The 10,753-nt window shown below is 42.5% G+C and overlaps 1 protein-coding gene across 1 annotated transcript in view; it reads right to left on the bottom strand.

Moving 5' to 3' along the window:
- Nucleotides 1–247: 247 nt before the first annotated feature.
- insyn1 (inhibitory synaptic factor 1) overlaps nucleotides 248–10,753 on the bottom strand; it is a gene marked incomplete at both ends in the record, with an annotated part of 114,287 nt that continues 103,781 nt past the window's right edge. Inside the window, 2 exons of the mRNA XM_080729494.1 lie at nucleotides 248–887; nucleotides 1,856–2,061. Coding sequence (XP_080585620.1) covers nucleotides 248–887; nucleotides 1,856–2,061 — 846 coding nt within the window. The remainder of the gene's footprint in view (nucleotides 888–1,855; nucleotides 2,062–10,753) is intronic.

Genomic DNA, 10,753 nt, shown 5'->3' with positions numbered 1-10,753 from the left:
GCTGGCCGTTTGGTCCACCAATCTCTGCTGTCGCGCGCACCAGCTTGCTTCATTTCATCTTGTTTTCCCTGAGCCTTGGAATGACTTTAGGTAGTCGAGTGATTTTTTCCCATATATCATTTATTTTTATTTAGTAATTAATTTATTCGTGTATTAATCTATGATCTATGTATTTTTAATATTAAATAGTACACAGTCCTCTTGATGATGAGTCATATGGTAGCGGGTAAGGGTCTCCTCTCCTCTCTCAGTGGTCCTTGGTTTTCTGTTTGGTCGGAATATAGGGCAGTACAGTCTGGGTGCTCTTGTCCGAGACAGTCTGAGTGCTGCTGTTCCGTAGCAGTTTTTTACGACAGCCCGGGTTCAGGAGGCCCTTCCTGGGTAGCGTGTGAGCCCCCGTCGTCCCCCTCGCCATCAGGGAAGGGGAGGGGACGTACGAAGGGTCCAGATAGTTGTGGTGGAGCGAGTGCTCGGAGGACGAGCGCTTGGGGGTGGCGAGCAGCGAGCCGATCATGACCGGGCTGCGTGCGCCGTCACTGTCCGGCGTGCCGCCGCCGCTCTTGTCCTCCCCGGCGTCGCCCCCGTCCTGCTCGTCCTCCTCGTCGTCGTCGCAGCACAGGGCGTGGTACAGGATCTTGTCGCTGAAGCGCACCCGCTCTCTCGTGCCGGAGGTGCGCGACGTCTTGTGGCTGTGCGTGGAGCTGCTGGCCTCCTCGCTGGAGGAGTCCGGGGTGATGATGCGCGGCCCGTTGGGGATGGGCAGCCCGCCGTTCATCTGCGAGTAGACCGAGGCAGTGCTGGCGGCGGTGGTGGGGGGCGGGGTGGGGGTCTGCGTCTGGGTGGGGATGGTCCCGCGGCCACCCAGCTCTGATGGCTGCTCGCCGGGCCTGCGGGCAGAGCAAGGGTTATTGTAGTTCACTGAAACTAACTATAACTAACTTAATTACTAAAAGTTACATCAAAAGGGTTAACTGAAAATGTACATTAATAACAGGCTGCATTGTGTGTTTAAAATGAAGTAAAACTAGCTAAAATCATAAAGGAAAAGTCTTTGTCAATATCTAACGCATGTCTGTCCGTCCAGCGTCCGGCATCTGACCGTCTGTCTGCATGCTGACATCACTGATAATAAACAGTGTCGCCACCATGGCAGTCTGTCTGCATGCTGATGTCATACTCTGACTTCATAGTACTGACATCACAGACTGATGCAACGGGTATTGCACAACTGGACGTCAATGGTGACTATTCTGCCCAACGGGCACCGGTCTGGGTTCTCCAACATTACTTCTGAGACTCCTACATTCAATCCCTCATAATACTGTCAGTGTGCATCCCCCCCGGGCACAGGACTGGTTTCATAGTATATTTTCATAAAATGACATTAACATAACAAATTCCATCCTTAAAAATAGGGAGTATGGTATTTCGGTGAGGTATATGTGCTATTATTTTCACTATGATCAATATACTTTTGTAATCTGTAATCTGTCTGTGCATTTTTAAAAGCATGCACTTTTGAATATAAGTAACTTTAAAATAAATAACTCTGGCACTTTAACTCCAGTACAAATCTGAGCAACGTTGACTTGTAGTCGAGTAATATTTGAACCAGTAGTACATATCGTCTCCGTCGGGTGGAAACCTCTTTAAGTTCCAAATTTGAATTTTCAGCATTCAAAAGTATAAAGAAATAGCAGATCTACAAGCTCCAAATACGGCTTGCAGATCTGCAATTTTTGATACTTTTGTGTGATGCTGTAGTCCGTGTGATCAGACATTGATTTACAAAAGAACACCCCCCAAAACTATGGAGATAAGAGGTTTGAGTACTACTTTTGGTGCTAACACTAACCTGCGGTGGGAGACGCTGGAGGCCTCCAGGTAGCCGCAGAAGTCCCAGCTGTCAGAGAGGACGTCTGCATTGAGGAAGTCCAGCCTGAAGGCCTCTCCCAAGCCCCGCTCGCTGCTGGACGTGCTGCTGGCCGTGGCCACCGTCCAGTCATCTGCGTCCACGTCAAAGTCAAAGTCTGACGTTAGCTTGTCGATCTGACCCACCACCTGCAGGAGAGAGAGACAGAGACATGCAGCTGTTTGAGAATGAGCACTCGAGACATGTCTACTTTCCGCATCGAACAGAGTTTCTTATGATTGGCTTCAGACTAATCAAAGTCAAACAAAAGGCAAAGTCTGACGGTACAGCTCGTCGCTCTGACACACCACCTGCCAGCAGCGTGTGTGTGTGTGTGTGTGTGTGTGTGTGTGTGTGTGTGTGTGTGTGTGTGTGTGTGTGTGTGTGTGTGAGAGAGCGAGCGAGCGAGCGAGCGAGAGAGAGAGAGAGAGAGAGACTGACAGTACTTGAGATATTTCTTTTATTTATTTTCCATATTTCATATTTAACATTTCCTGAAATGTAACCGTTTTGTACGGTTACATTTAAGGTTTCCGCTCGACAGCGACGGTATCTCTGACCAGTCTTGATCAAACTGCATTTATTTTGCAGCTAACATCTTATGATTGGCTTTCAACTAATCAGGCACCAGGTGGTGAAGGGACAATATCAAATAATAACAACAAAACAAGTGCAGATTTGGAAAACACATGTATTGTGTTGAAGCCAATATAATTTAGTTTTTTCTGCACTTGACAGCTCACCTTAAAACTATCTACTGTATGGCACTCATCATGTGGTACTCCAAACAAGTCATAGACTGTAGAAAAATATGGACGATGCGAAGCCATTGGTTTCTATGCAGCACAAATGGCCCTTTCTACCCCTTGGAATGGGTGTCGCCATCATTGTAAAGGCATCAGAGATGCTATTGGCTGCCAACGGTCATGTGCAACCGCAGGGATACATGGGAGAATGTGGTCGGAGCCTCCCGAAATACAGCACACGAAGAACAACACAGCCGGCTGGTATCAGTTTAGTTGGCCACGCCCCCCCGCAACTTTATCATTTATTTTAAAATAAATTGGACCACATTTCGAGAAAACTAATATGATGGTGATTGAAAGGCACTTTTTAACTAGCGATAGGAACCATACAGTATTCATGAAAATGTTAATTAAGGTTAGAAAACGAAAGGGGAAAATGAATGGGATCCAATGGAGCACAATTCTTTTTGCGATTGGCCGGGGGGGAAAACAGCGCAACTAGCGGCCAATCACAGGAAGTTTTAGTTTCGTATTGGAGTCATTTTAAATCGGCAGAACTATATGCCCCTGGTCAAAGTGAACGCCAAATGTATTTATTTGTGTCTCCGGGTCTATGACCATAGGCCCAGATCCATCAATCCATCAATCAATCTGGGAACCCATTTGGTGGAAAAGCTTTTGCTCCTATACCCATATGCAAATGTTCAGTCCGCTCATCCTCCAGTGTTTACATTCAATCCAATACGTGTTTGGGATTTTAGTGCTGACAGATCCGAGATTATTCAGCGATAATCCCCCGATGGTTTGGCCTCATTGTAGAAGAATAGATCTATACACACTATACACACTGAACAATCAAAGGTACCAACTGGAACAAAACAGACCACTGTCAACCACTTAAAAACCCCATAGACTTCATCGACTGGTGTGTCCCCGGAGTCTATATTTGGTTACCCCCATTTTCTCTCTACGCAAAATATCTTTGTCGGAAATAGCCGATCTACAAACTCACATTTTAGATCTGCAATTTTTGGCGAGTGGTCACCTATTAAGACATGGCGAACATTGGGATGGTAGGGTTTAAACGGTTAAAGGTGCCTCAGAGAACCATTATTGATGGTTCTTCAAATAACTTTGACAAAAAATGGTTCTCTAGAACCATATGAGGAACATGAAGAACCATTCACTAAATAAAAATGGTTCTTTACAACTATTCGAGTACCATAGTTTTTTCTGTCCGTACAATGACAAACAGCTCTCCTGCTTTCAGCATATGGAGAAAATAATAAGGTAAAAGCATTTCATTGTTTTTGCCGCCTCAAAATTAACCTCAATACTCCAGTCATCAGCGGCTGCAAAGTGTTGAGTGCCTCATGAATAAAAAGCACTTAAGCTCAAAACACCACTGATTTGCTGACAGGACAGAAAATTCAAGCCCCCAATACTTGACATTTTTGCACCTTTAATCAGCTTGTTGCACTCTGAAAAACAATCTATTGTAAAAAATGAAACACCCAGCATTTGTGTAGCTTGTAAATGATACATTTCCCCATGAACTATTTGGCAATTAAGCCCAGTGTGTTTTGAATTGTAATATAATTGCAACTAAATGCCAAAGAACACGATTCCTTTTTTTATCCTCCATGATTATTTGCAGTATTTGTCTCTAGTTTTAGTTGCAATGAACACATTGATCAGATCGACGGTTCACAGGGTTCGTCGCCATTCCGGTGGATATTTTTGTAAAAAATATGTTTTTGCAATAGACATATAAATATTACCAGAAAAGGAGCTAGCCCTAAATGTATACTACTAGTGCTGTGGTCATCAAAGTGGGTTGAGGTACCTTCAGATTTCCTTGAAGTTGGTCCAAATGGACCATTATAGGTCAGTAATTCTAAGAGAGAGAGTACAAATGGAACCAAATGGATTGTTTGTACACACTCAAGAGTTATGGGGGTCCTTGCAAATAAAAAGGTTTGGCAGACTCCTAATGTGCCATAGTCTAATTGTGAATCAGTGTAATACATCAGTGGTTCTCAACCTTTTCAGGCCGCGACCCCCAAAATAATCATATATTAACTGGGGACTACGAGCACTAAGAGTTGAGGCATTACATTTTGTATAACATGGTTCTATTGTGAAAACAGCCGATCTACATGCTCACAGCGGAGGCGATTTGGGGGGCGTTGACCCCCCAAAATAATTTGGGGACACCTCTTGGGGTCCCGACCCACAGGTTGAGAACCACTGTCATACATAATACTGAAGACAAGCTAGAGACTGACATTCAGTAACTGGGTCTTATGACCTGGGGTACTCCGCGACACGCATGGTCAGACGGTTATCTAGATCAGGGATTCACCAACTTTTTTGGCTCGGGGCACCCCTATAAATATTTCTTTTCATCCGAGGCACCCCTAAATTATTATAATATAATAATTATAATATAATAATTTATGAATATTATTCATAATTTTTTCATAATCTTTGCTCCCAGCACCTCAAATATTATCAAATTATCTTGTGGCACCCCTGGACTGCCGTCACGGCACCCCAAGGTGCCCCGTCACCCACTTTGAAAACCCCTGCTCTAGATACACGAAGGACAGATAAACACATGCACACAGACATTTGCATAATTGTGTTTGTAGACATTGAAAAACCTATTTGGAATTGTTTTGAAAAATGTTGCCTATGACTATCCAAAATAGGGAAAGCGGCAGCCTGGACACCCGCTGCGCTGATCAGTCAGAGGGTTCTCGAGATGAACAACAACAGACAGACAGAGATACATGAACTACAGACATGAGAGAGTTTGTGCATTTATAGTAGGATTATCAAAATAGTACTTCATTCACTAACAAGCTTACATACTGGAGCTTTAATGGTCTTACTTATTTCTTGCTTAACTTTTATTTCAGTTTCTGATCTCATTTAAATTAGTAGCCTATCATTAAAAAGGACTGGATCATCATTCAACATCAATGAACAATGAAATGTGCTTTCCAATTTTTTCTTTTAGATTTTGCTCCTTTGAAATGGAATTTGTCAACTGCAAAAATAAACATGTTGGACGTCATTTGAATATTTACTGTTCAGCTCTGCACATCCATTAAAGGATGCATGTGTAACACTGGTTTCTTGCAAAAGATCTATCAGGAGACCAAAAGGGGAGGTACATGTAATTTCCCCATCTCTTTCGAACATAATGGTGCTTGTGCTTTTGATGACATCAGCTGACATCAGTATTATTGTGGTAATTGTGTATACTATGTTGATGAAATGAATACATAGGACCACATCTGTGTTATCCTATAGCTTTAATGTCTTACTGTACCACACGCTGTTTACATTTCTGACTAATAAAGTATTCAATCAATCAAATCTGCTGCAGTGGATCATGACCCAGCCTTATTCTTAGTAGTATTTCCATTTTAAAACACATTACAGCCAGCACTCCTCTCCAGGCTTGCCTTATAGCCCCTGCCTCCCAGTAGGTATAGGCTAATTCAACTTGATAACAGTCTGAGCTGGAAGGGTGCTCCCAATCTTTCTAGGTCACAGATGGGGCCCAACATGGCGGCAATGAGCAGTAATCTCTGCCTTGTCTTCCAGGAAGGGAGACGTGTGATGAGCCTATGAGACTATGGGGTGAATTAATAGGTAAACAGATTGTCTTAGCGTAAGGGATGAATGAACACATCAGGAACGGAGTCATTAGTGAGGGACACACTGTGTCTCACATGGAAAGAGTAACAATGAGAACCGCCAAAAAGAGGAATCCTAGTAATTACACGCCTTACAGTAAACTAAGAAACAGCCGTTCGTAGAAGAAGTAATCAGGTTTCTAACTTACTGTAAGTAAAAGTAACAATACAATAATATTAGAAAATAAGTAAAAGTACTGTCCTGGACCCCCCTAGGGGTCCAGGACCCCCTGTTGAAGAGCCCTGATTTATATATTCTCTTCTGGCACAAAATATATTTTCAGATGCGGGGCCGCGGCCAAATGTATATCAATTTGGGGGTCCTTGGCATTAAAAAGTTTGAGAACCAATGTAAAGTGCAATAGTCACACAGGTGGACACAGCATTTCTGTTCCCCTTGGGGCTGTTGTCAAACAAGTCTCAGGGGCACTTAATCATGCCTCAAATTACCGTCGGGGCCGCAAAAATCTGTGTTGCTTGCAAGCTTTCAATTTAGCGCGGTGTTAAGTCTGACGATGTAAATAAGCACAGTCACAGCAAGTTAAATTTGAATGAGCAGCCGCTATTTAAAGAGGCTCAGCTGTCTTTGCATGCTGACTGCCAGTGGACAGTTAGAGAAATGAATCCAGAGAGAAAGAGAGCGATAGGGAAGATGAGGTAGAAGGTTGTTTTTTCGTAACCTATTATTCATCCAGTGCCAATTGCCTAAGCCAGGGTTCTTCAACGTTTTCAGTTGAGAGAGAAATGAAGTAGGGACCCCCACAACCTTTTCATAGATTCTATACCAGGGATCTTCAACGTTTTCAGGCCAAGGACCCCTTAGTTGAGAGAGAGAGATGAAGCGGGGACCCCCACAACCTTTTCATAGATTCCATATAGTTTCATCGTTTGACAGCACAATCATTAGTATATTTTGGATTCATGTCATTTTGTGTTTTCTGATATGTAACCACTTGAGCCGTCATTACCTAATAAACTTGACCTTTCACTCTGTACTTAGTCTGCTCTTTTTCCCGATCCCGACCCTTGGGGTCCCGGACCCCCTTTTGAAGACCCCTGTTATATACAGTTTCATCGTTTGACAGCACAATTATCAGTCTATGTTGGATTCATGTCAATTTGTTTTTTCAGGTATTTAACCACTTGAACCGTCATTACCTAATAAACTTGACCTTTAACTCTGTACTTAGTCTGCTCTTTTCACCTCTACACCAAACCTCTTTGCTTGTAGATAGCAGATATACAAGCTCAAGCTTGTAGATCTGCTATTTTTGGTTCCAGAAACCAGTTCTCAGAATATGGACACTAGGGTTCTAGGGACCCCCAAATTGATATGATATGTGCCAAGGACCTCTAGTAGAGACGTTATTATAAAAATAAATAAAAGAAATTGTAAAAGAATGTCACGGTATTTTTTCTATAAAACCTTGAAACTGTAGTTTGTTATAGGTGGTAACACAAACATTTCACCAGTGATGAAGAAAGAAAGAAAGAAAAAAAGAAAGAAAGAAAGATGGGGACCCCCCCAAGGACCCCGTCCCCAGACCCCACTTTGAGAATGACCGCAGTATGCAACCCACCCTACACCCATAAGCTGAGAGAGAGAGAGAGAGAGAGAGAGAGAGAGAGAGAGAGAGAGAGAGAGAGAGAGAGAGAGAGCAGTGAGAATGGGAGAGAGAGAGAGAGAGAGAGGGAGAACAAGAAAGCAAGAAAGTAAGAAAGCAAGAAAAAGAGAACATTTATAAAACAAAAATCAATGAATAAATAACAAAATTGCATAAATTGTTTCTCTCTCTGCGTTTCAGTGTTTTTTTCACATTATGGTATGGTACATCAGGCCATGTTTGTTGGGTAATGATATATGGGGTTCACACAATAAAAGAAAATGGGAGCACACTCCCATTAAGATAAGCACCACAGGCCAAGGGAACCTAGAAATGCCAGCAGCATATTGATTGCATGTCTTGTATTAATAATAGTAAGGAGCTACTGCTCCGCTCCGCTCCTCTCCCAGGCCAGGGCTTTTTATCCTTACCCATGGGCCTGGAAAGTCATTCAGTACATTTCCTATACTTGAAGGTATACTGCGTTGTTTTGTGTTTACATAAAAAAACAACAAACTAAAACAACATGTGTTTCTTTCTATACCTATCATTTCCCTCTATACAGCAGTTATCAGCCACTATAGTTACTTCTACCCCACTCTCGAATCCAAATATTGTACTTTACTTCACTACAATTATTTGAAAACTTTAGTTACTAGTTACTTTGCAGGAATATAATATTATAACACATAGGCCTATGTGGCGGAGAGTCGCAGCCCCAGCCTGAAGCCTCAAAAGTCTAGTATCTGCTCTTGTTCCATAGGGATATCCCTTTGGAGTAATGGTTAAGATATTGGACTTTCACATGGGAGACCCGGGTTCGAAGCCGGGTGGGGAGGTCCGGATCACCTCCGTTACATTGGTGCCGTGACCCGGATCCGGGCTTCCCCGTAGGAGGAGGTCAAAGGGGGGTGAGTGTGGCGGAGAGAGTCCCAGCCCCAGCCTGAAGACTCAAAAAGTCTAGTATCTGCCCTTGTTCCATAGGGATATCCTATATATATATATATATAATATTTTTATGATTGTGGGGATGAAGACATGAGCTTCAGACTGTTTCAGACCGTTTTCAGAGAAGCTCATGTCATGTAATCTGCCCCTTAACCCCTTTAGGTGGCAGTACCCCTTTAAGTAAAACATTTTAGTACTTTTTCCATCACTGGCAGAAACACACTGTGTATATTTTGGTGTTTGTTTTGGTTCGTCCCGGTAGTGAAACAATAAAAACACAGTTTCTACAGGTTAACACCAGCACACTACTCCAGTGTCTGAAAACTGCTGGTATAGAGCGAAATGATTAGTGAAAAGACATTATGTATATATTTATTGTTTTGTTATGTAAACACAGGGCAAAGTTACATACACATGTAGACAGTACAGTATAACCTTTAGAACAATTTTAGGTACTTTCCCTTCACAGTACTTGAGTCTATTTTCAATATTTTCTGCTTTTGATTTTGGCACTTAACATTAACAATACTTTTGTACTTTTACTTCAGAGTATATTTCTACATTATTGTGGCCTTAACTTCAGTTAAAAAAAGAAGTTGTTCTTCCATCACTGCCCATGGCCCGACAACAATGCCAACCACGGCAGAACTCACCCTAAAGTAAATCTCCAGTGGAGTGTGGCTGGGGGAACACATAAATAAATGAACACAGTTGAAGTAAATAGAAGCTGCGGGGGAAGATGTTGCACACATTCAACTTTAGTTTGTACTTTCTATAGATGCTGAGGCATGCTAACGCTTAATACACCGACAGGGCTGAAAGGGTAGTCAGTGGTGTGTACAAGGGGAACACAACAGATGAACAGAGGCTACTATCAATCCGCTCCATTTTCAAATTGGGGCCCTATTAGCCCCTTCTAAAATTGCAGAAACTTTACCAAAGTATAGTCCGGCCATCTGAAGTGTAAACAACGCGGTGAAAATGCGCTATCAAACAATCAGTCCCCAACAGCACTTGTGAGCTTTAATTTCACCAAAAAGCCATTTCACGCTGAAAAAAAAACAATAAAAAGGGGACCACATTACTGGTCTTAGAAACCAATTTGCGATGCCTCTTGAAAACCAGCACGCGCCCTCACAAACACAAGACCACGTAGGGCTTCTATTGTTATCAGGGTTCAAGGTGCTGGGGGAAGGGGGGCTATAATCATAAGCCTCTGCTTTTTATGACCCCCCTCTGGCCATTTATTGTTTATTGTCCGGTGGGGGGAAATGTTTTATCCCCGCTTTGGTCAGACTGAATTAAATATATCATCGCTGTCGGGCAGAAACCTCCCATCTCCATGTTCTAACCGTTTGCGTTTTTTCTTTATTTAACACCCTACTTCAGTGGTTCTCAACCTTTTCAGGCCGCGACCCCCAAAAGAATCATATTTTAACTGTGGACCCCCACCCTGATGAGCACTAAGAGTTGAGGAATTACATTTTGTATAACATGGTTCTATTGTGGAAATAGCCGATCTACATGCAAGGCGTTATTTTCACAATTTCAGTCTCTATGACAATCACTTATTTTTTCAATCTCCTTGACAATTTGGCCAATGTTAAATTTGTCATTTTAGAGGTATTAAAAAGTCCTTAAATTGTCACTTTAGAAATGTGCAGATACCCTCTATACACTTAAACTTCATGTTGGTTTGTTTACTGTTGAGAGAGAAAACAATGTTGCACATAAAGTTAATCATCTGGGGACCCCCCAAAATTATTTGATGACCCTTTTGGTGGTCCCGACCCACAGGTTGAGAACCACTGACCTATTTGATCATATGATCAT

Source organism: Nannobrachium achirus, assembly GCF_963921795.1.
Source record: "Nannobrachium achirus genome assembly, chromosome: 7".
Taxonomy (NCBI): Eukaryota; Metazoa; Chordata; class Actinopteri; order Myctophiformes; family Myctophidae; genus Nannobrachium; species Nannobrachium achirus.
The sequence above is the reverse complement of the archived record's forward strand: the minus strand, read 5'-3'. Positions and strand labels throughout refer to the sequence as shown.